Consider the following 25,095-nt stretch of genomic DNA (forward strand, 5'->3'; position numbering starts at 1 on the left):
TAATGTGTGAATGTGCACCTAGTTTTCTTTCTTGCGAAATGAAGGCTCTTGTAATTTTGCATATTGCGATGAATTGCGTTAATCATGAAAGTAAACATTATTGTTAGCAATATTACGACGACAACATGAAACTACTTTCCAGTTGTGGCAATGTGTATGCACACACCCGCCGTCGTGGTCTCGAGCTTTCCTTTGCCTGCCTTCCCACTGGCTTCCCGCGTCCACCTCCCATGGAAAGGGGGACCCTGGTCACCCTGAGCTCCCTCTGACCGGGCTGCTTACAGTCACTGATTAACCCATCTTCCCGCCCCACCCCCCAACGTCTTCCTCTCCTTGGGCATAAAAGGGGATGCTATACCCGGGACAAAGGTAAAAAATCCTGGCTGGTCAACGATGTCTCCTGTGAAAGGCCAACGCCGCCTCTCCCTCTGCCCTGGGGGCCCTGTGGCCACCATCCCCTTTGGGGACCTGCTGGAGGAAGTGGGCAGCATGGGGACCTTCCAGCTCTTCTCTGTGCTCCTGCTTTCCTTGCCGGTCCTGCTCCTGGCCAGCCACAACCTGGTGCAAAACTTCAGTGCTGCCTCCCCGGAGCACCAGTGCCGTTTGCCGCCTCTGGCTAACGGCTCCCACCACAGGCAACCGGTGCCTTTGGACCAGGCCCTGCGGCCGGACGGTTGCCAGCACTTTGCCCTCTGGCCGGCTGCTGGCCCCAACAGCTCCCTGGACAAGGACGGGAACGCTGAGGTGGAGCCATGTCGTGATGGTTGGCAGTACGACCACAGCACCTTCAGCTCCACCATCGTCACGGAGGTATGGACTAGGGACTAGGACCACTGCTAGGCACCAAAGATTTGGGGGTGAGGTCCGTAGGAGACTAATCTGCATAAAACGTGCATATGCTGATTTATAGCTATATCTGCAAATTTAGAAAGAATTCCTAGGATTGACTGAAGCTTCACCATGCCAATGCGGTTCCCACCCAAACCATGACAAATCAAATCAATCCTTTAATTAATTTGCACCTTCATCCTAAATCACTAGTTCCTCTTCGAGTATAATTAATTTGCAATAGCTGTGAACAGGCGTGAACAAAATTCACAAAGAAGAGCGGCTGGTCAGTTTTTTCACAAGCCCTTACGAGCACACCGCCCCCCTCCAGTAAAGCTTAGAAGAAAAGTTTCCCTTGGCACCAAAGGGAGGTTTTTCCCCACGCTGAATTCCCATGCTGGGGTGTGTTAGGAGGTCTTGCGCCATGTGGGAAGGGAGCATTAACCCTTTCCTGCCCCGTTGTAATCCCCCTTAAAAATTGCCCCTTGCACAGAGGTGGCTCTATATCTGGGGGAAATGGGGCAGTGACCCCCTGGCTGTCCTGTACCCACTGGTGGCAGAGATCCCCCCACAGCCTTGGTGGTCACCAGCTGTCACTGCCCTCCCATGGCAATTCAGCCTAGGAAAAAGCTTTGCGTTGGCACCAATGAATACTCAGGGCTCTGGGTAAAAGATTCAGGGCTGTAACCTCACAGGCTCAGATGTAGCAATGCTCCTTCTGGGGGCCACTGGAGATTTTCCTTGCCCAGACCAAACCAGCTGGGTAAACCCTCCTACTTGAGTCTTTTTATGTGGTTCTGTTTATTATATTTTTATCCCGTCCTTCCTCCAAAGAGCACAGGGCAGCATACATTGCTCTCTCCCCCATTCTCTTTTTATACTCACAACAACCCTGTGAGGTAGGCTGAGAGAAAGAGACTGGCTCAGGGTCACCCTGCGAGCTTCCTGGTTGCAGGGGGATTCGAACCCAGGTCTCCCTGGTTGTAGTCTGGCGCTCTGTCTGGCCCCGCTCCCGAACACAATGAGAACAGAAGATCCCATTCTGAATGGTGAACATGGGTGCTCTCAAACCATTATGGGATGGAAAGTGAGGTGGACGGTGGTGATGCTGAGTAGAAACAGGCAGGGAGGACATTTTATTTATTTACTTACTTGATTTATACGCCGCCTTTCTACCAAAAAATGGCACTCAGGGCAGCTTAAAAAATGGCATCTGACATTGCATTGTCAGATGCCCAGGCAGCCTGGTAAGCCAGCTGGTGGCTGCCTTGAAATGAGCCAGGATGGCCAGAGGTGACTACTGCAAACCAAAGGGGGACAACCTCTTCTTTTGAGCATCTCCTCCTCCATTCCACATTTCCCTCAAGAACCAGCTCAACTGCTGTTCCCCCGATGGTCTCTATTCATTTCTGTCTCATTTGTACCCTGCCCTTGTCCAAGGAACCCAAGGTGGTATACATGGTTCTCTCCTCTTCCCCAATGTGGTCCTCACAACACCCTTTCAAGGTAGGTCAGGTGGAGAGACTACAACTGGCTTGAGGCTGCCTGATGAGTCTTTCCCTCCCTCCCTGAGGCTTCCCTGCCAACACTGTCTCCTTCACTCTCTGTCACCTGCAGTGGGATCTGGTATGTAATCTGCAACCTCTCAAGAGCCTGGCACAGTCCCTGTTTATGGGGGGCGTCCTGGTGGGAGCCTTTGTCTTCGGTGACCTCTCGGACAGGTAAGGAGCCGGACCGCCTGCCCTCGCCTGTTCTCCAGCTGGGCAGTCCACCACCCCAAAAGCTAATCTCCCCCTCTGCCTCCGCTGGCTTGAGTAATCCTGTTTTACTCAAAGATGCTTTACCCCACTCACAACCGTGCTGGTCATTTGGAAGTGCAGGCGCTCCTCATGACTATTCCCAGAGCCAAGGAGGGTCCAAGCATTCAGGCAGCCGTATGGATCCACACCAACAAACCCGTTCTAGCATTTTTGATCTCCATCAGAAGCAGGTCTTTTGTGAAGTGAATGGATCTGAACTGCCCATTCAAGACCAAACCACCCCATAGCAGCAGGGAACAATGGGGCTGTTCACACAACACGCTAACACGCACTCAGTGGTTGAGTTGTGGGTTGTTTTGAGCCGCGGGTTATCTTGTTGTCTGAACGCAGCCCAGGTGGCTTGTTAAACATGTGGTGTGGCCAATTTTTCTCGAACAAGCCACCTTGAGAAGCCATGGTTTATCGGTGGGTTGTTCAGGGTGGTTAACAAGCCACCCCACGGAAAACGTGTTGCGTTCAGGAAACACAGTACCCCATGGTTAAACAACCCACAGTTAACCCCCCCCCACTTGACCACTGGGTGTGGGTTAGCATGTTGTGTGACCAGCCCCAATATACTGTTGCTGGGAAAATTCATTTCTCTCCAGCTACGGTGAGGATTGCAGCTAAGCTCAGAGGGGACAGGGAAGTCTGATGGGATGGCAGGTGTTGTCAGCATCCCTGCTAAAAAAAAAGTGCCAGGGCTGTGTTCCTGCAACACCACGCTGCTGGGCACTGATAGCTAGGCAACGGGAAACCTACAGGAGCCCTGCATTGCTTGCTGCTTAGTCTGATATCGATGATGAGGTCTCACAGAAACGTGTTTGGTTTGGCAATCTTGGTCCCCACCTGCCATCAGCTGGAACCCCTGAAGCTGATTGGCAATTTGTCGCTGGAGGGGTTTGGTGGTCACTGAATAAACTATGAAGGCAAGAGCATTGATTCGTGGGCAGCCCCAGAGCAGATTCCCCACGTGACATTTTCCAGGGCTCATTAGGGTCACCTTGGCCATGTAGGTATGGACGCCGACTGATTCTCATCTGGTCGCTGCTGCTGATCGCTGCCATGGGGACTGGAGCGGCCTTCTCAGCCAACTTCGTCACCTACTGCATCTTTCGCTTCCTGAGCGGCGTGGGCATCTCCGGGTTCCTGCTGAACTACATCTGCCTCAGTGAGTGTCTCTCGTGCTAGGAAGATTGTGCCCTGGAGACAACCTGGGAGCGATGTTGGTGAAGAGGGTGAGGGTGGGGGATGAGACAGGGTGACTGTCTGATTTAAAGCAGGGGTGAGCAACCTGATCAACACATCTGATCAGTGAACAGTTGTCCCTTCTCTAGGAAGCTAGAGAACACGTGTCCCTCATACCCAGTATTGTCTGCTCTGACTGGCAGCGGCTCCCCAGGGTCTTGGGCAAAGAAGGGACCTCCCCGTCACCTGCTCCCTTTTAAGTGGAGATGCCAGGGATTGAACTAGGGACCTTTGGAATGCAAAGCACAGGTTCGACTAGTGAACAATGGTCCCTTCTATAGGAAGCTAGAAAACCATGTTAGAACATGTGTCTAGCATGCCCAGTATGATCCGTAACTGGCAGTGGCTCCCCAGGGTCTCAGGCAGAGAAGGGCCTTGACTCTTTCCCATCATGGGCTACCTGGAGATGCTGGGGGTTGACCTGGGGACCTTCTGCAGGCAAAGGAGGTGCTCCGCCCCCCAGCAAGGCTTGTTCCCCGGAACATGGGAAGTAGCCTTCGATCAGGTCAGGCTATTTGTCCACTCTGGCTGGCAGCGGCTCTCCAGGATGTCTGGCAGAGAAGGCCCCTTCCCATCACCTGCACCCTGATTGTTTTTAAGTGGAGATGTTGCTAGGGATTGAACTCAGAATCGCTTTTCCTCTCCCCCCGCTTCAGGTCTGGAGTGGGTGCCCACCAAATACCGGGCGATGGTTGTGGCCATACAGAGCTACTGCAGCACGGCTGGGCAGGTCCTCCTGGCGGGCCTGGCCTATGGCATTCGCGACTGGCGCTGGCTGCAGCTGGCCATCTCCGCCCCATTCTTCTGCTTCTTTGCCTATTCCTGGTGAGTCTCCAGCCCCAGCTGCCTTGGCTGCAGTGGAGTCAGGGGGAGAGTGAAGGATCCTCTATTTCTTCTGAGTACCAGAACTGAGCTGAGCCCAATAGTCCCTCCACCGCCAGTTCACCCTGATTTATACCCCCAGCCCAGCTTTCTGAATTTCAGTAGTTAGTGGAGGCTGATGGCTCCAATTTTGGTGGGGCTGTATATCCATTCCAGGTTTCAGTCGGAACCAGTCAGAACTCTAAAGGAGCTCTCTAAGTTGTTCCACAGAGAATCTGCTCTGGGTTTCAGTCAGAACCAGTCAGAACTCTAAAGGAGCTCTACAAGGTGCTGAGCCTGTTTTGGGGATAGGGCTCAGCACCCTAGATAACGCCTTCAGAGTTCTGGTTGCTTCTGACTGAGACCTGGATGGATTCGCAGCCCCACCGAAATTGGAGCCACCAGCCTCCACTGCACTACCCCACAGCCAGTCACCATCTTCAGCCTGTCCTACCTCACAGAGCTGTTGTGAGGACCAAGCGGGGTGTGTGAGAAACCATGTGCGCAGCCCCAATCTCCTTGGAGGAAGGATGGAGTAGAAATGTGACAAAGAACATGAGTAAATTACCGGCCAGTTTCAAACAAAAGGAGGAATCCCTCCTCAGGTGGCTCCCGGAATCGGCACGCTGGCTCCTGATGAACAATGAGCGCGAGGCCGCCCTGCGCAACCTCAAACTCGTGGCCAGGATCAATGGGAAGGCAGCTGCAGGAGAGGCGGTGGTCCTGGAGGTGAGTGAAGCTGCCCGCCCCAGCAATCTCTACCCGCACCGTGGCTATCTCCAAGGGTTGGGATGGCAGGTGGGTACAGGTCAGTGGAGGCTGCTGGCTCCGAGTCAGTGGGGTGGTGAATCCGCTCTGGGTTTCCGTCAGAACCAATTAGAACTCTCAAGGAGCTCTCCAAGGTGCTTCCTTGCTTGTTGCTCCATTTTTATAAGGGAATCCTGGCTTGTTGCTCTATTTTATAAGCCAGGATCATAAACCAGGGTTTGTTCCTGATTTCTGCATCCTGGCTTGTTTGGGAGCAAGAAGCCAGGATCCCCGGGTTCAGACCGTGTGCTAAACAAACCAGTTGTGGTTTGCTGAGCCAGTTTTGCTTTCAGGAGGCAATACACAGTTCGTTCATGGGAAGGCCAGATTTTCCAGAATCCTGGTATGGACACGATGTCTGGTATTCAGAAATGGATTCTGTGGAGGCTGGTGGCTGCAGTCAGAACTCTAAAGGAGCTATCCAAGATGCTTCCACTCCTTGGATCACTCCTTTACAGTTCTGACTGAAACCCGGAGTGATTCACTGCCCCACTGACTTGGAGCCACCAGCCTCCACTGGTAAAGGTGCCCTTCCTAATGTGTGCAGAGGACTGGTACATCACGGAGCAAAGTCTGTGTGCACATGTCAGCATCCCACCCCACCCCACCCCCTAATGTCCTTCTCCCCTGTTGCTTTGGGTTTCCATGCCTTCTGTTCCTCCCTAGATGTTGGAGACACAACCAGGGAGCAATTCCCCAGGGAGGGGCACCCACTCCTGCCTGGACCTCTTTCGCACTCCGGGCCTGAGACGCATCAGCTGCTGCCTCATGTTCATCAGGTACTCCAGGAGGGTCAGAGAATGTGTTGGGACAAAGAAAAAAGAGGGGATAGGGAAGACATAGAAGGAAAGGGAGACTAATAACAACAACAATAATAATACTGAGTAATAATGAAGTTATAATAAAGTTCCAGAAGAAAGCAACTCAAATAGGAAACAAAGCCCTATGAGGAGAGACTGAAAGAACTGGGCCTGTTTAGCCTTGAGAAGAGAAGACCGAGGGGAGACAGGATAGCGCTCTTCAAGGACTTGAAAGGTTGTCACAGAGCGGAAGGCCAGGATCTCTTCTCGATCCTCCCAGAGTGCAGGACATGGAAGAATGGGCTCAAGTGACAGGAAGCCAGATTCCGGCTGAACATCAGGAGAAATGTCCTGACTGTTAGAGCAATACGACAATGGAATCGATGGCCTAGGGGGGTGGCGGGCTCTCCCCCACTGGAGGCATTCAAGACGAGGCTGGACAGCCACCTGTCGGGGATGCTCTGACTTGGATTCCTGCATTGAGCAGGGGGTTGGACTCAATGGTCTTATAGGTCCCTTCCAACCCTACTATTCTATGATATGATTCTATGAAATGATCAAGGGGCTGGAGCATGTCCCCTATGAGAGACGTTTACAACAGCTGGGATTGTTTAGCTTGGAAAAAAGGAGGGTCGGGGGAGACAGGACAGAGGTGTACGAAATTATGCCTGGTGTGGAGAAAGTGGAGAGGGAGACATTTTCCTCCCTGTCTCAAAATACTAGAACCCAACGGGGTCCTCCCATGAAGCGGATTGGTGGGAGATTCAGGACAGATAAAAGGAAGAGCTTCTTCACGCAGCGCAGAGTTAAACTATGGAATTTGCTACCGCAGGATGCAATGATGATGGCCACCAATTTGGATGGCTTTAAAAGAGGGTTGGACACATTCCTGGAGGAGAAGGCTATCAGTGGCTACTAGTCTTGATGGCTCTGTGCTACCTCCAATACCAGAGGCAGTGAGCCTACGTACGCCTGTTGCTGGGGAACGTAGGCAGGAGGGTGCTGCTGCACTCCTGTCCTGCTTGTGGGTTTCCTGTGGGCAGCTGGTTGACCACTGTGTGAACAGAATGCTGGACTAGAAGGGCCCTTGGTCTGATCCAGCAGGGCTGTTCTGATGTTTTTAATGATGATAATAATAGTGAGCCTCTGGAAGGTGGATGCTGTGAAACACTGCAAAATAGTGCACAAGCTCTTGAGTTCTCCAGACCTCTTCATCAGACTGGTGGACGGCAGCACTGAGCAAAAGGCAGGAGAGAGAAAAAACTAGTTCGATGTTCAAAACACCAAGTCTTCATTTGGTCACAGACTTTATACCAGTGTTGCACTGCCCCAGGCCCGGGGGTCAAATCCAGCCCTTTCAGTGTCCCAATCTGGGCCCACCCCCTTCCCCTTCCCTCCAATCACGTATCATTGGTTGGTTTCCCAGCTTTTGCACAGTTTTATTTCTCGGGGCCCGCCAAACCTAGGAACATTGGAAGGTGCCTTTGACTGAGCCAGACCCTGGGTCCATCCAGCCCAGTATTGTCGACACTGACTGGCAGCTCTCCAGGGTTTCAGGCAGGATTCTTTTCCTCGCCCTGCCTGGAGAAGCCGGGGATTGAAGTGGGAACCTTCTTCAGGCCAAGCATGTGCTCTGTCCCACTGAGCTAAGGCTCCTCTAAGGGCACAAGCACTGGCTACTGGGGACATGAGGAGGATCAATGTTTGTCTAACCAGGGTAGCCGGGGGGGGGGGGGAGCAATCTCTTTCAGCCTGACAGCCAGATGCCATTTCAGAGAAACTCTCGGGGGCTGCATTCCAGTGGTGCGCAGGGCCAAAGGCAACAGGGGTGGAGCCAAAATTCCCAAAATACTTTAGCTTAAAGCTGTCATTGCCAGTAACTTAGGAGAGGCATTTCAACCTTGTAGAATGGGGGGGAAATGTGCAAACGCTGGGAAACCACCCAATGATTGGTGGTTGGAGGAAAGGGGGTGGAGTCAGGGGGAGGGGGTGTGGCCCAGAGAGCCAGATTTGGCTCCCCGGCCTGCGGTTCCCCACCCCAGCTCTAAACAAGAGTCTTCACCTCAGGGTGAGGAGCGAACTGAACGGTTGCAGCCATCCTGCTTGCCCCTTGGGCGTCCTTCCTCCCCCCGTCCCCGCCACCCCTGACCAGTCCCTTTCGCCCCCTCAGCTTCTCCATGAACATGGCATACTTCGGTCTCTCCATGGATCTCTCGATGTTTGGCCTCAACATCTTCCTGGTGCAGCTCTTCTTTGGGGCGATCGATCTGCTGGCCAAGATGGCATCTGCCGTGATGCTCAATTACTTTGGCCGGCGCATCATTCAAGCTGTATCCCTCGTCCTTGCCGGAACCTTCCTCTTGCTCAGCCTCCCTGTGCCCCCTGGTAAGAAGCAACTTCTGGGAGATGGATGCCCCCTCTTCAATACTGAGCCCCTGAAGGGTTTGTTGAGCAGGAGTCACATCTGTATCTCTTCCAGAACAGGGGCAGCAGAGGCATCTGAAAGCCGAGTGGTTTCAGGGACGGTGTCAAGGGTCGGCATGGTGGGGCACCCCTGCAGGGGCCCACTGACAAGAACCCCCTGGAGGTGCTCCTCCGCTTCTCCATTGCAACCAGCTTGTTCACCCGACTTGCTCTGGCCCAGACCAAGGAGAAGCAGTGGACTGCCTACTTGCTCCCTGGTTCTCTGCCTGTCAAGCAAGCAAGCGACAGCAAAGATGAGAAATAGGATGAAGAGCAACTGGTGACAATGGCGGTGAGAAGGTGGACTCACTGAGGGAGGAGAGGGCCCACCGAGGGGGACTTGCCCAAAGGCCCTCCAAAACCTGGAGCCAGCACTGCTCCGTTTCCTCACCCTACGCCGACCAAGGAACAGAGATCTGGCTTGGAGGAGGCGGCCGGGGGTATCCCATGTGTCCCCAATCAGAGGGTGTGATAAAGGCAGGGGGTGCATTCATTTTGGAACATAAGAAAAGGTAAACCAGTTGGAGGCCTCTTGGTTCGGTTTTGAATCGTTCTGAAACAAATGCAGAGCAGAACTAATGGAGATGAATCCCATGTATTTGTGAGAATGGGTCTGAATCCCATTTGTTCCTTATCCATGCAGTTTGGAGGATGCTTACCTGCTCCAGTGGACCACGGAGGTCTCGTCAGTGGCTGCCTCTTGGCGGTCACCATGTTATTTACCCACAGTTGTGGCTGCTACAAAAAGAATTGTGGGTGTCTGTGGGAGCTGCCATTTCTTCCCCCTGGGAGCTGCCATTTCTTCCCCCTAGGAGCAACCATTTCTTTCTTCACAAAATGTTCTGAAATAACGTGGCGTCCAGGGCATTGCGGGTAAATCAAATAGTGCCAGGAGGCAGCCTCTGAGAGATGTTGCATAGCCACAGTTAACTGCAAAATAAAAATCCACTTGAAGCAAGGGTGTGTGCGTGGGGGGCGGGGGGGGGGGGGCTCATGAATCACTAAACCAGCCTGGCGCCCTTCAGCTGTGTTGGGGATACAGCTCCTACAATCCCCCTCCAGCGTGGCAAATGGAGTTGTTGTCCAACACATCTGGAAAGCACCAGGTTGGGGTAAGTCTGCGCTAAACGAATGCGCTTGTGATGAATGAATACCCCCCCATGGGATTTTCACAAATGAATGAATCCTGAAAGTAATGTGGTCTCTAAAGCTGAAAACAAGTTGGGTAAGAAAATTATTTCCCCCCCGTCACATACCCCTATTGTGCAAGCTCTTAATCTGGGACAAAACGTTTCCAGCCTTGTGACCCGAGGGAGTATTTTGAAAACGTGACCAGGAGTGCCGTAGTTCCACGTTGCAGCGGGATACTGCAAATCAGTGCACATTTGGATAACTCCTTCAGCTTGAACAATTCTGCATCATCAAGCCAGCGTCTGCCTTATACCGAGTCAGTCCATTGGCCCGTCTAGCTTCGGATTCTCTGCTCCTCCTGGTAGCATCTTCCAGGGTTTGGATTCTTTCCTAGCCCCACCCAGAGAAGTCAGCGATCGAACCGGGGACCGTTTGCATGCAAAGCTGGGCCTTTACCACAGAGCTATGGCTCTTCCCCTAAAAATAAGCAAGATTCCAGTCCTCATGGTTCTGAATCAAAGGGCTGATTTAAACAAGAACACAGAAAGCTGCTTTATATCATGTCAGGCCACTGGTCAATCTAGCTCAGTACTGTCTATCTACTGAGTGGCAGCAGCTCTCCAGGGTCTCAGACAGGGAACTTTCCCAGCCCTACCTGAAGATGCTGCCAGGGATCAAACCTGGAACCTTCTCCATGCAAGGCAAACTCTCTACCCCTAAGGTATTGTCCCTCCCCATGTAAGAAGCTGCATTAGAGTAGATCAGACTATTTGTCCATCCAGCTCAGTGGTTCTCCAGGGTCTCAGGCAGAGAAGGGTCTTGTTCTTGTTGTTTCTATACTGCCCATTTGCCGAAGCTGTCTGGGAAGTTCACAACAATCCACAAAAATTACAAACCACAGATACAAGATAATAAAATGCAGTGTAAAATTTTCAACAAACAAAATGGCAAACAATTTAAACAGAACTGTCACTTGAGGCACAGGTGAACTCAGTGGCACGGAGCACTTTTTATCAGCTTAGGCTGGTATACCAACTACGCCCTTATCTGGACAGAGATAGCCTAGCTACAGTTATCCATGCTCTGATAACTTCTCGTCTGGATTACTGCAATGCGTTATACGTGGGGCTGCCTTTGAAAACGGTCCGGAAACTTCAGCTGGTCCAAAATAGGGCAGCAAGATTGTTAACAGGGACTGGCCTGCGAGCTCATATTATGCCAGTACTTTTCCAGCTGCACTGGCTGCCGGTCCATTTCCGGGCCCGATTCAAAGTGCTGGTGTTAACATTCAAAGCCCTTAACGGCTTGGGGCCAGGTTACCTGAAGGATCGCCTCCTCCCATATGTGCCTGCCCGGACCTTAAGATCATCAGCAGCGGCCCTTCTCCGTGAGCCCCTGCCAAAGGAAGTGAGGCGGGTGGCTACTAGGAGGAGGGCTTTTTCTGTTGTGGCACCCCGGCTCTGGAATGAGCTCCCTAGTGAGGTTCGCCTGGCGCCTACATTGTACTCCTTTCGGCGCCAGGTGAAGACCTTTTTATTTTCCCAGGCATTTTAGCTTTCTAAATTTTTATCTTTGCTGTTTTAAATCTGTATTTTAAACTCCTGTACTGCTGCTAGGTTTTATTGTGGTTGTATTGTTATATTGTGGTTTTAATGTTCTATATATTTTAAATTGTTTTATTGTGTGTTGTTTGGTTTTAGTTTTTGTGAACCGCCCAGAGAGCTTCGGCTATTGGGCGGTATAGAAATAAATAAATAAATAAATAAATAAATAAAATAAATAAACAGCTCAGAACCATTTCAATAAGATACTAGACCTGTTCAAGACAGCTGATATAAGTGCCCAATCCTATGCCATTACATGCCTGGGAGTAGAGGGCAGTCTTAACCTGGTGCTGAAAAGATGACAGTGTTGGTGCCAGGCGGGCCTCGGTAGGGAGGTTGTTGCACAATTGGGGGCCACCACTGAGAAGGTCCTGTCCCTTGTTGCTGCCTTCCAAGTCTCCCTCTGAGGAGGTGCTCGGAGGAAGGCCTCAGATGTTGATTGTAGCGTCCAGGTAGGTTCATGTCAGGAGAGGCACTCTGTCAGGTTTTGCAGTCCTGAGCCATGTAAGGCTTTATGGGTTAAAAGCAGCACCTTGAATCGGGCTTGGAAACATACAGGCAGCCAATGCAAAGCAGGCCAGAATTGCTGTTATATGCTCAGACCTTCTGGTCCCAGTTATCAAGCTGGCTGCTGCATTTTGCACATCCTCTTGCACATGCGTCTTTCCCACCCCCTGCTACATGATCCTTTGTAACTGGAGATGCTGCCGGGGGACTGAACCTGGAGCCTTCTGCTTGCAAAGCAGCTGTTCTGCCACTCCGCTGTGGTCCCCTCAGGGACGAGTTTGGGAGCCAGTACAGGCACTCTCCCCTTAACTGCGATCGTTTTTCCTTCCCTCTTTGCTCCTAGAGATGCTGATGGTGCGGCTGGCCTTTGTGGTGCTGGGGAAAGGGTGTCTGGCAGCCTCTTCCATGTGCCTCTATCTCTACGGGGGGGAGCTCTTCCCAACCGTCATCCGGTAAGCTCAGCGTTGGGCAAGGACAGGGATTGGGTACCTCAGGCCCAGGGGCTAAATTGGGGCCCCCTAGCAGGGCCGGCCCCAGTCATTTTACTGCCCGAAGCAAAGCACACGACGGGGCCCCCTCCCATCCCAGGCACAAAAAGTGACTGGACTGGCAATTGAATCTTTCTTCAGCACTGGAGATAGGGTAGCATCCCCGCCACACCTGACCCTGAGGGCAGCAGGGCAGCTTACAGAGTGCAAGGCAGGCCTAGGGCAGGCGGCTTGGTGCATCGCTTTTATTCCCAACGCCTTGATGCCCAGCATCTGCTGCCTGAAGCATCCAGCTTGCTTTCCCTAATGGTAGGGCCGGCCCTGAGTCCTGGGGACACCATCTGGCCCTCTGGCGTTCCCCACGTGGCTAAACCACACAAAAAAGCCACCAAACAGTACAGGTTATAGGAAACGATATATATACAGGTGTGTTAAATATACAAACAATTTTAATATGCAATTAAAAACAAGGTTAAATGATCTATAAACAGTCCTCAAGTATGCCCTACATACATATTACGATAACTGGTATCTGTACTGGGCTGGGCTATACAAATTTTGCAATGCCCCTGTCCTATACGCATTTCGACCGAGACGGTCTTCATCAGCGGGGAAAATGAACTCAAATTACAGCCCATATAATCACCAATCACAACTAGTATCTCATAATTGCAGAGATTCTGCACAGAACCTGTAAAACAGAAATAAACAGGTTTAAAAGTATCTAAAATATTATCACTGACTCGGGGCGCAATTCTATGGCTGCTAGTCAGTGGCTAGATGGCCATAGGATAGGTTGGTTCCTTGAGAACCAACCTCTACTACCTCCTGCACTGCCTCGTAGGCAGCGCGGATTGGCCCCGTGTTCTGCGCTCGTAAGAGCAGCAAAAATGGGGTGTTCCTGGGGGTGAGCCGGGGAGGGCAGAAGTGCCTTTTCGACACTTCCTATGCGTTGTCCAGCCTCTGTCCCCGCCCCCCCGCTGCTCCAACTTCCTGCAGCTAGGCAGCCAAAATCAGCTGTCCAGCTGCAAATGCAGGGCGGCTGAAGCACGGAGGAGACGATCCCCTCCGCGCTGTTCCTGCCCTGCATTGGCTAGGTGGTCGCCTCTGAGTTCGGAGGCGGCCACCTATTCTGATAAGATTGCGCCCTCAATTGGTAGAACGACTCCAAAATAGTAAAAGGGATATTTACCAACAGGTTTTAAACTAATAAGATGGTTGGTTTCTCCCCAAACAGTATGTATGTTTCTGGAATTACACAGAGCCTATAGCTTATGACCACCAGCTATATGATTTCTGGAGAGTGGAACCGTTACATTTTTGCGGTGGGATTTCCTACAACAAAGACGTCTCACTGATTTTGGTGTCCTATATCAGATTGCCAGCGTGTGCATGCTTGAAGGATTGGGATCCTGACAGCATCCCACGATGTCTGCAAAGGCATCGCAGGGCAAGACAGCAGGGCCCACGAGACATGGCCGGTTGGTCAATATCTTAATGCACCTCTTTTTTGGCAGGCAAACAGGCACCAGTTTCACCACAGTGATGGCACGTTTGGGCGGGATTGTGGCCCCGGTGGTGCTGATGGCGGGCGACTACCAGCCTTTCCTGCCACTGGTGATATTTGGCGTCACGCCCATCCTCTCTGGCATTTCCGCCGGATTCCTTCCTGAAATGCTCAACGTGCCACTGCTGGACACTGTAGAACAAGTGGAAGAAAGGTAGGCCTTTGTTCTCCAGATTGCAAAATCTGGCTGGGGGTGGGTAAGTGGGGGAGAGGTTTCATGCCATATGTAGGAAGCCACCTTATCCATGTCAGACCATTGGTCCATTCTACCTCGGTATTGTTTACACCTGGGGTTTCCAACATGGCACCCATAGACACCAATGTCCCTGTGGGCAACTCCCTTGGCTCCCTGCCCCTCCTGATTTGTATATTATTTCTTACCATTCCTTTCACTGGGAGGCTGGCATGCTGCAAAGCAAAGTGCTGCCTTCCAGCGCCATCTTTATTTGGGTTCAAAGCAGTGGTTTGGTGTTTTGAGGCTCCGAACCCACTTCAGTTCTTGAGCGAGTTACTTTTCTTTGAGCCTCAGAGGTTTGCCTTCTGGGAAATGAGTGTTTTGCAACCAGTCATGCCCACCATGGCAGCCATTTTGTGAATGCGCAAGCAGCCCCACTGGCAGCCATTTTGTGAGAGTGCCTGCAACACCCTCAAAATTCCAAATGTGCCCAGTCAGTGAAAAAGGTTGGGGACCCCTGGTTTACACAGACTGGCAGTGGCTCTTCAGGTTTTCAGACAGGTTTTTTTTCCACAGCCATCGTGAGCTTATTTATTGTTGCGCTTCTTAGAATTTAATGTTGCGCTGCCTGTTGATGTTGCTAAGCCAGGCCCTTGCGTCTTTCTGTCTTTGTCTTGTGCCTGTGTGATGGAAGAAGCAAGTCTGTTTGTTTGCAAACAGGCTGTGCTGGCAAGCGTTGTTGCGGTATTCTTAAACATCCAGTCTGAAGAATAGTCCTGTGTGACTCAGAACCTTGTGTTCTGCACTTCAGACCGTAGTTAATCGAAATAAAATGTGTCATCTTGCTCACCCTGTGCAGCTGCTTCTGTGGGACCACCGCAGTTGCTTTGATCTCTTTTGTCATTTTCACAATTTGCCATTAGCTGCTCTTCCCTATCTGTTTTAAATTGATTTCCTCCCTCCCTCCCTCCCTCACACACACACACACACACACACACACACACTTTAACTTCCTTCCTTCCTAGCAAAGACCAAATTCTGCTCACATTCCCTTCCTTTCCAAAAAGGCTGCATTTCTTTGTCTGCTCTTTTACTTTCTTCCTCCTCCCAACAAGATTTATTTTCTTTTAATGCTCTTTTAACGCCATCTATTCCTAGAGCCAGATGGAAATCCAAAGCAATCCTTCGGGAGCAGCCAGAAAAGAAGATCACTGTTCACGTCATCCAGTCGACCCGCTTCTGAGCTCCAGATGAATGCAACTCAGGAACACTCTCTCCGGGCCATCTGGGCCAGAACGGTGCAATTTTTGAGGGGCCGTGCAATTCAGCCCTTGCAGGCTGCAGAAGGTTCCGTATGCCAGAGGAAAGGGACCTGAAGGAACGCCTGCTTCCATCACACCTTGTCTGTGCTACTGAGGTCATCACTTGAGGCTCTCCTTTCCTGGTGCCCCTCCATCTAAACTGAGGCACATGGCGACTGGGAAGAGGGTCTTCGCAGTGGTGGCATCCCATTTATGGAATTCTCTCTCCAGGGAAACCGACTTCTCTCTCTTCAGTGTCAGGCAAAGACCTTTTGAAAAAAATTGCCAGGCCTTTTAATTCTCAAAACTGTGATGCTTTTCTTGCTGCCTGTTTTTATCCATTGTTTTATGGTGTTGTAAGTGTGTGTGTGTTTAATGGTTGAACAACACAGACCACACGAGTGCACGGCCCTTGTCAGAAAGTATCCCTGCCATGATTAGCTCTCCGTCTTGGTCGCCAAACCACCATTCTGTGCTTAGTCAGGTAGAATGCAGGGAGGATGCTCTGGATGTGGATAGTGCTGATGAACAGGAATTAACTTTGCCCTCATGGGATGCGGGTGACTGGTTTTATTTTTATTTATATCCCAACTTTCCTCCCAAGGCTCCTCCAGCCTCCTGCTTGCCGTGTTATCTTCACAACAACCCTGTGAGGTAGGTTAGGCTGAGAGTCAGTGAGTGGCCCAAAGCTCATCCAGTGAGCTTTATGACTGAGTGGGAACTAGAACCTGGAACTCCCCAGTCCTAGTCCAACACCCTAACCACTACACCACGGAGGGGGGGCAGGTGCTAATGACCCTAAAACTGAGGGCTGAGCAGGAAAGCTGTGGGAAAGAGTCCAGGATTCTGCAGAGGCCTGCCTGTGGGACAAATTCTGAATGGGAGGTCCCTTTGAGACACCCAGGAACAGGAGCAGTTGAGCTCACAGGGGGGTTCACACTCACCATCCCTTCCCGACTTGCATGTCTGGGTACCTAAAACTTGACATGGGGGGCTGTGCTTATCGAACTCGTTTTAAAGCCTTATTTATTTGGTGCCTGTGCTCATTGATCTGTAATTAATAAAAGGTTGCCTTTGTTATTTGGCGGGTGTGCCGAGTTCACGGGGAAACTCTGAATGCCACTTCCAGCTGGGAAGTAGAGAAGTTTGGTGCCCTAAACCAGGGCAGCCAGGGCATAAGAACATAAGAGCCATGCTGGATCAGACCAAGGGTCCATCTAGTCAAGCATTCTGGACTAGGGCAATTGGTGGGTGTTTTTGGGAAGGTCACTTGTTCTCTCTCTGCCTGAAAAGGCTTGTTGATCAGTGCTTCAACAAGGGCTGGACTTTGGGGCCAAAGTCCAGGGATCCCCACAGTCCTAGAGGCCCCCAAATAATCCAAATAAACCAGGGTGCAGGAGGTGATCCAGTCAGCAGCAAACAGCCCTGGTCATCAGAACCTGGACCGCTACTGATGGGAGTCACTGCAGCAGCCTTTCTTCTTAGTCCTCTTTTAAATTATAGTCAGTGGGTGGCCAGCTGGGCATGTGCAGAGTTACACCTGCTCATTCCATTTGTTTTTCTTGAAATATATATTATCCTTTTCTACTAGAAAATGGTGCTTATCCCTAAGTCAGTGTGTTTCGCATCAGGGCAGCAGAAGCAGACTTTCTTTTATTCCTGCAGCTGCGATTTAAGTGAGTTTAAAATGCAAAACTGCACATGCCAAGAATTTTGTGTTTTGTTCTTTCAACTGGGGTTGGCAAAGAGTTTTCTGTTGATCGGTTGGTTGGGTTTTTTTGTCTGTTTGTTCATGTCAGGCGTGCAGAAGCAGTTGTAAAGTATGGAACAGCAGTGCAGGGGGGAGAAGATAACTGTCAGTTGTTTAACAAGTGAGGTAATGCACATGACCACCTAAAGGGTTCCCCCATAATACCATTAAGTCTGCCGTCTAAAATTGCCTGGCTGCACCACTGTTTTTGATGTGCCTCCTCTCAAACCGACAAGCCATTCTAGATCTTATACAAATACTGGCTCAGATGCTACCAGCATGTGATAATAAGAGTAGACTACACTACAGGGCTGGCTCAGTCCCGCCTGAAATATGAGAATAATTGTGTGGACTGCATTTGCATTGACAGGACCATTTTTAGAAGTTTACAAACTAAAATAATAATTATAATTCACACGCAAAAAGCTGGAGAACATAAACTCATATCTTTGTTTCTATACTTTTGCGGGCAGAGGCATAATACTGCCCAGCCACAGCTACGCTAAAGTCCTACAATAATCTTGCAATCCTGTCCACGCTTACTTGGGAGTGAGTCCTATTGTACTCAGTGGGACTTACTTCGGAGCAGAAACATACGGGATTGAACTGCACAGCTGCAATTCTGTACATACTTCATGGAATCATGGAATAGTAGGGTTGGAAGGGGCCTATAAGACCATGGAGTCCAGCCCCCTGCTCAGTGCAAGAATCCACTTACCTTGGAGTAAGCCTGAGCGAACTCAGTGAGGCTTATTTCTGAGCTGAGATGCATAGGATTGTGCAGTACAGCTTCCCCCTTTTCCCTTAAAAAAAAAAAATCCCAGTGGCGTTTTAGATAACAGCACTGGACTACTTTGGAGGGCTGTTGTAAGGCATGCTTTCTCAGCCATTACCCCCTTGTGTTATGGGTATAACAACACTGGGCCATGTGTATTAGCATTCACAGGGTAATTTTTTAATGTTTAAAAATATAAAAAGTGAAATTTCTATGTAAGACCTCACAGAGCGTACTTTATTGCGACTTTTTGTGGGTGAGGGGGAACACAGCTGCCAAGTCACAAGCTCATCAAAATCTTTGATTTTGCCACTATGAACCAGAGAAAATACATGGTGTCAAGGAAGTCAACTGTTGACTTCATCAGACGCATGAAACGTTCACCTCAAATAGGCAGATCTATATACACATGCTGGGGTGGGGTTGGGGAGATGTGAACCCTGTTGTCAGAGAGAACAGAAATGCAAGAAGTACAGACGACGATGATTACTTAAACGGTTACCGTTCGCAAAACCTTGTTGTGTAATAACTCAGACATCATTGAGTGGTGAGCAGATTAACACACGTAGCATGATTAAAAACAAACAAACACCTTTGCCTTTATTAAAACCACAGAGAATAGAGATGGATCTCTTGATGAACTGTCCTTCAGCAATTTCACTGCTTTGCCCATTGCAGCTGCTGCAATCAGCGCTTTGCAATGCCCCCCCGTCCCTGAAATGAATAGGTAGGACCGGCGTCAAGAGTCGGCATGGTGGGGTACCTGCCGAGGGCCCACACCCCAGCAGGGGCCCGCTGATAAGAGTCCCCTGGACTTGCTCCCCCTCTTCCGCATTGCAACCTGCTTGTTCACCTGCCTCTCTCTCCGGCCCAGGCAACAGTGGTGGTGAGGAGGAGGAGCAGGGGAGGCCACGGCCTCCTTGCTCCCTGACTCTCCGCCTCCCGAGCAAGTGATGAGGAAGAGGAGGAGGAGCAACAGCAGCTGGGACTCACAGTTTCTTATTCTTCTGTCTAGAATTCAGCCCCCGCTGCCACCGTGGTTCAAGGCTGCTGGACTGCAACCCACTCACTCAAACAGGCTCCGCTTCCAAGCAAACAAGTTTGATTTAAACAAAGGCGCCCCTACAGAGCTCTCCGGGCCTGCGGCCGCGCTCTCCTCAGGCCAGAAGCCGTGGGTGCTGCCCTTGAGTACTTCCTGGTTTCCCCCATTCCGGTCAAATCGAGCATGGTTAGGCTATCGATAGCAGTGAGAAGGGCGACTCGCTGAGGGAAGGGGCCTTGCCCCAGCGCCTGCAAACAGGCGCAGTTTGAGCTTCAAAGAGCCTCAGAACAGCCCTGCTGGATCAGGCCAAGGGTCCGCCTAGTCCAGCACGGTGTTCACACGGCGGCTGGCCAGCTGCCCGCAGGAACCCCACAAGCAGGACAGGAGCGCAGCAGCACCCTCCGCCCACGTTCCCCAGCCACTGTTCTGACTTCCGCCTTAGAGAGGGAAGGAGAACTAAATATAGTGAGCCCGGAAGTTCCTTACCCATGCAGCGAGACCGGTTATTCTACCCCTTTCCTTGCAGAGCTAGGCAGAAAACTTATTTCACGCTTACACCCTTCCCCGGGCGGGACTTATTTCACGCCCCGCCCGCGGCTTGCTGTGTTTCCCTTCCTCTCCCTCTGCGTCCCCGCCCGCTCCTGCGACGTCACCCGCCCTGCTGCCGAGCCAGCCAATCGGACGCGCGCCGGAGGGCTGCGCGGCCAATGAGCGCGCTCCGCTGCCAGCGGGGTCGGGCCTAGCGGGCAAAAGAAGCCGAGCGCGGAGCCGGGGCGTCGAGTAAGCGGGCCGGCCGGGCAGGGCGCCGCGCGGGCGGGGTGGCCGCCATGTCGCGGTGGTTCTTCCCGTGGTCGAGCTCGATCAAGAAGCGCGCCTGCCGGTACCTGCTGCAGCACTACCTGGGCCACTTCCTGGAGGAGCGGCTCGGGCTGGAGCAGCTCAGCCTCGACCTCTACGCCGGCTCCGGCCGCCTCAGCCGCATCCACCTCGACGTCTGGGTGAGCCTCCCCCGGGGACGAGCGGGAGCAGTCCCCGCCGGCCTCGCCCGCGTCTCGGGCCTCCCTGGCGGCAGCGGCCAGCCGGCAGGCGGGAGCCCCACCGGCGAAGCGGCCCTGAGCGCAGGCCGCCTGTGGCCGGGGGCTGCCTCGGCGCCCGCCCAAGCCCGGCCTGCTGCCTGCCCTTCCTCGGCCGCGGCGCCCTGCCCTGGCGTGCGTGGCCCGCCTTTCCCGCGAGGAGGCCGAGGTGGCGCACGGCGCTCCCTCTTTCCCGCTCCCCGTTTCATCCGCACGACAGCCCTGTGAGGTGGGGTGGGCTGCGGGAGGGCGTCTGGCGTGAGCTCCCTCTTTTCCCAACGCCCCTGTGAGGTAGGTGAGGCTGAGAAAGGGTGACGAGCCCCCCTGCACCTTCACAACGGCCCTGAGAGGTAGGTTAGGCCGAGAGGGGGTGTCTGACCCCCCTGCACCTTCACAACGGCCCTGAGAGGTAGGTGAGGCTGAGAAAGGGTGACTAGCCCCCCTGCACCTTCCCAACGGCCCTGAGAGGTAGGTTAGGCCGAGAGGGGGTGTCTGACCCCCCTGCACCTTCACAACAGCCTTGTGCGGCGGGTTAGGCCGAGAGGGGGTGTCTGACCCCCCTGCACCTTCACAACAGCCCTGAGAGGTAGGTTAGGCCGAGAGGGGGTGTCTGACCCCCCTGCACCTTCACAACGGCCCTGAGAGGTAGGTTAGGCCGAGAGGGGGTGTCTGACCCCCCTGCACCTTCACAACAGCCCTGAGAGGTAGGTTAGGCCGAGAGGGGGTGTCTGACCCCCCTGCACCTTCACAACGGCCCTGAGAGGTAGGTTAGGCCGAGAGGGGGTGTCTGACCCCCCTGCACCTTCACAACGGCCCTGAGAGGTAGGTTAGGCCGAGAGGGGGTGTCTAACCCCCCTTCACCTTCACAACGGCCCTGAGAGGTAGGTTAGGCCGAGAGGGGGTGTCTGACCCCCCTTCATCTTCACAACGGCCTTGTGCGGCGGGTTAGGCCGAGAGGGGGTGTCTGACCCCCCTTCATCTTCACAACGGCCTTGTGTGGCGGGTTAGGCCGAGAGGGGGTGTCTGACCCCCCTTCACCTTCACAACGGCCCTGAGAGGTAGGTTAGGCCGAGAGGGGGTGTCTGACCCCCCTGCACCTTCACAACAGCCTTGTGCGGCGGGTTAGGCCGAGAGGGGGTGTCTGACCCCCCTTCACCTTCACAACGGCCCTGAGAGGTAGGTGAGGCTGAGAAAGGGTGACTAGCCCCCCTGCACCTTCCCAACGGCCCTGAGAGGTAGGTTAGGCCGAGAGGGGGTGTCTGACCCCCCTTCATCTTCACAACGGCCTTGTGCGGCGGGTTAGGCCGAGAGGGGGTGTCTGACCCCCCTTCACCTTCACAACGGCCCTGAGAGGTAGGTTAGGCCGAGAGGGGGTGTCTGACCCCCCTGCACCTTCACAACAGCCTTGTGCGGCGGGTTAGGCCGAGAGGGGGTGTCTGACCCCCCTTCACCTTCACAACGGCCCTGAGAGGTAGGTGAGGCTGAGAAAGGGTGACTAGCCCCCCTGCACCTTCCCAACGGCCCTGAGAGGTAGGTTAGGCCGAGAGGGGGTGTCTGACCCCCCTGCACCTTCCCAACGGCCCTGAGAGGTAGGTTAGGCCGAGAGGGGGTGTCTGACCCCCCTGCACCTTCACAACGGCCCTGAGAGGTAGGTTAGGCCGAGAGGGGGTGTCTGACCCCCCTGCACCTTCACAACGGCCCTGAGAGGTAGGTTAGGCCGAGAGGGGGTGTCTGACCCCCCTGCACCTTCACAACGGCCCTGAGAGGTAGGTTAGGCCGAGAGGGGGTGTCTGACCCCCCTGCACCTTCACAACGGCCCTGAGAGGTAGGTTAGGCCGAGAGGGGGTGTCTGACCCCCCTGCACCTTCACAACGGCCCTGAGAGGTAGGTTAGGCCGAGAGGGGGTGTCTGACCCCCCTGCACCTTCACAACAGCCTTGTGCGGCGGGTTAGGCCGAGAGGGGGTGTCTGACCCCCTTTCACCTTCACAACGGCCCTGAGAGGTAGGTTAGGCCGAGAGGAGGTGTCTAACCCCCCTTCACCTTCACAACGGCCCTGAGAGGTAGGTTAGGCCGAGAGGGGGTGTCTGACCCCCCTGCACCTTCACAACGGCCCTGAGAGGTAGGTTAGGCCGAGAGGGGGTGTCTGACCCCCCTTCACCTTCACAACGGCCCTGAGAGGTAGGTTAGGCCGAGAGGGGGTGTCTGACCCCCCTGCACCTTCACAACGGCCCTGAGAGGTAGGTTAGACCGAGAGGAGGTGTCTAACCCCCCTTCACCTTCACAACGGCCTTGTGCGGCGGGTTAGGCCGAGAGGGGGTGTCTAACCCCCCCTTCATCTTCACAACGGCCTTGTGCGGCGGGTTAGGCCGAGAGGGGGTGTCTAACCCCCCCTTCATCTTCACAACGGCCTTGTGCGGCGGGTTAGGCCGAGAGGGGGTGTCTGACCCCCCTTCACCTTCACAACGGCCCTGAGAGGTAGGTTAGGCCGAGAGGGGGTGTCTGACCCCCCTTCATCTTCACAACGGCCTTGTGCGGCGGGTTAGGCCGAGAGGGGGTGTCTGACCCCCCTTCACCTTCACAACGGCCCTGAGAGGTAGGTTAGGCCGAGAGGGGGTGTCTGACCCCCCTTCACCTTCACAACGGCCCTGAGAGGTAGGTTAGGCCGAGAGGGGGTGTCTGACCCCCCTTCACCTTCACAACGGCCCTGAGAGGTAGGTTAGGCCGAGAGGGGGTGTCTGACCCCCCTTCACCTTCACAACGGCCCCGAGAGGTAGGTTAGGCCGAGAGGGGGTGTCTGACCCCCCTTCACCTTCACAACGGCCCTGAGAGGTAGGTTAGGCCGAGAGGGGGTGTCTGACCCCCCTTCACCTTCACAACGGCCCTGAGAGGTAGGTTAGGCCGAGAGGGGGTGTCTAACCCCCCTTCATCTTCACAACGGCCTTGTGCGGCGGGTTAGGCCGAGAGGGGGTGTCTGACCCCCCTTCACCTTCACAACAGCCCTGAGAGGTAGGTTAGGCCGAGAGGGGGTGTCTGACCCCCCTGCACCTTCACAACGGCCCTGAGAGGTAGGTTAGGCCGAGAGGGGGTGTCTAACCCCCCTTCACCTTCACAACAGTCCTGTGAGGTAGGTTAGGCCGAGAGGGGGTGTCTAACCCCCCTTCACCTTCACAACAGCCCTGTGAGGTAGGTTAGGCCGAGAGGGGGTGTCTGACCCCCCTTCACCTTCACAACGGCCCTGAGAGGTAGGTTAGGCCGAGAGGGGGTGTCTGACCCCCCTTCACCTTCACAACAGCCCTGAGAGGTAGGTTAGGCCGAGAGGAGGTGTCTAACCCCCCTTCATCTTCACAACGGCCTTGTGCGGCGGGTTAGGCCGAGAGGGGGTGTCTGACCCCCCTTCACCTTCACAACGGCCCTGAGAGGTAGGTTAGGCCGAGAGGGGGTGTCTAACCCCCCCTTCATCTTCACAACGGCCCTGAGAGGTAGGTTAGGCCGAGAGGGGGTGTCTAACCCCCCTTCACCTTCACAACGGCCCTGAGAGGTAGGTTAGGCCGAGAGGGGGTGTCTAACCCCCCTTCACCTTCACAACGGCCCTGAGAGGTAGGTTAGGCCGAGAGGGGGTGTCTAACCCCCCTTCACCTTCACAACAGCCCTGTGAGGTAGGTTAGGCCGAGAGGGGGTGTCTAACCCCCCTTCACCTTCACAACAGCCCTGTGAGGTAGGTTAGGCCGAGAGGGGGTGTCTGACCCCCCTTCACCTTCACAACAGCCTTGTGCGGCGGGTTAGGCCGAGAGGGGGTGTCTAACCCCCCCTTCATCTTCACAACGGCCTTGTGCGGCGGGTTAGGCCGAGAGGGGGTGTCTGACCCCCCTTCACCTTCACAACAGCCCTGAGAGGTAGGTTAGGCCGAGAGGAGGTGTCTAACCCCCCTTCACCTTCACAACGGCCCTGAGAGGTAGGTTAGGCCGAGAGGGGGTGTCTGACCCCCCTGCACCTTCACAACGGCCCTGAGAGGTAGGTTAGGCCGAGAGGGGGTGTCTGACCCCCCTTCACCTTCACAACGGCCCTGAGAGGTAGGTTAGGCCGAGAGGGGGTGTCTGACCCCCCTGCACCTTCACAACGGCCCTGAGAGGTAGGTTAGACCGAGAGGAGGTGTCTAACCCCCCTTCACCTTCACAACGGCCTTGTGCGGCGGGTTAGGCCGAGAGGGGGTGTCTAACCCCCCCTTCATCTTCACAACGGCCTTGTGCGGCGGGTTAGGCCGAGAGGGGGTGTCTAACCCCCCCTTCATCTTCACAACGGCCTTGTGCGGCGGGTTAGGCCGAGAGGGGGTGTCTGACCCCCCTTCACCTTCACAACGGCCCTGAGAGGTAGGTTAGGCCGAGAGGGGGTGTCTAACCCCCCTTCACCTTCACAACGGCCCTGAGAGGTAGGTTAGGCCGAGAGGGGGTGTCTGACCCCCCTTCACCTTCACAACGGCCCTGAGAGGTAGGTTAGGCCGAGAGGGGGTGTCTAACCCCCCTTCACCTTCACAACGGCCCTGAGAGGTAGGTTAGGCCGAGAGGAGGTGTCTAACCCCCCTTCACCTTCACAACGGCCCTGAGAGGTAGGTTAGGCCGAGAGGGGGTGTCTGACCCCCCTTCACCGTCACAACGGCCCTGAGAGGTAGGTTAGGCCGAGAGGGGGTGTCTAACCCCCCTGCACCTTTACAACGGCCCTGAGAGGTAGGTTAGGCCGAGAGGGGGTGTCTGACCCCCCTGTACCTTCACAACGGCCCTGAGAGGTAGGTTAGGCCGAGAGGGGGTGTCTGACCCCCCTGCACCTTCACAACGGCCCTGAGAGGTAGGTTAGGCCGAGAGGGGGTGTCTGACCCCCCTG

The 25,095-nt window shown here is 53.9% G+C and overlaps 2 protein-coding genes across 4 annotated transcripts in view; both read left to right on the forward strand.

The window, feature by feature from the left end:
- Positions 1-304: 304 nt before the first annotated feature.
- LOC146334254 (solute carrier family 22 member 6-B-like) lies at positions 305-16,658 on the forward strand. Its single transcript, XM_084823842.1, has 10 exons — positions 305-810; positions 2,446-2,549; positions 3,644-3,798; positions 4,532-4,700; positions 5,342-5,465; positions 6,210-6,322; positions 8,514-8,728; positions 12,392-12,500; positions 14,054-14,257; positions 15,437-16,658. Exons 1-10 carry the CDS (start codon positions 394-396, stop codon positions 15,519-15,521), a joined length of 1,695 nt encoding a protein of 564 aa, XP_084679968.1. The 5' UTR covers positions 305-393; the 3' UTR covers positions 15,522-16,658.
- Positions 16,659-19,886: 3,228 nt separating this feature from the next.
- The window catches only part of ATG2A (autophagy related 2A), a 59,298-nt gene continuing 54,089 nt past the window's right edge, over positions 19,887-25,095 (forward strand). For all 3 annotated transcript variants that reach the window (XM_084823838.1, XM_084823839.1, XM_084823840.1), the window contains exon 1: positions 19,887-20,144. In XM_084823838.1, the coding sequence (XP_084679964.1) occupies positions 19,974-20,144 (171 nt within the window). In that variant the 5' untranslated portion in view covers positions 19,887-19,973. The remainder of the gene's footprint in view (positions 20,145-25,095) is intronic.

The sequence above is a fragment of the Heloderma suspectum genome, chromosome 17 (genome assembly GCF_057233095.1).
Source record: "Heloderma suspectum isolate Gila_16-S chromosome 17, 16-S_ref, whole genome shotgun sequence".
In the NCBI taxonomy this organism is placed as follows: Eukaryota; Metazoa; Chordata; class Lepidosauria; order Squamata; family Helodermatidae; genus Heloderma; species Heloderma suspectum.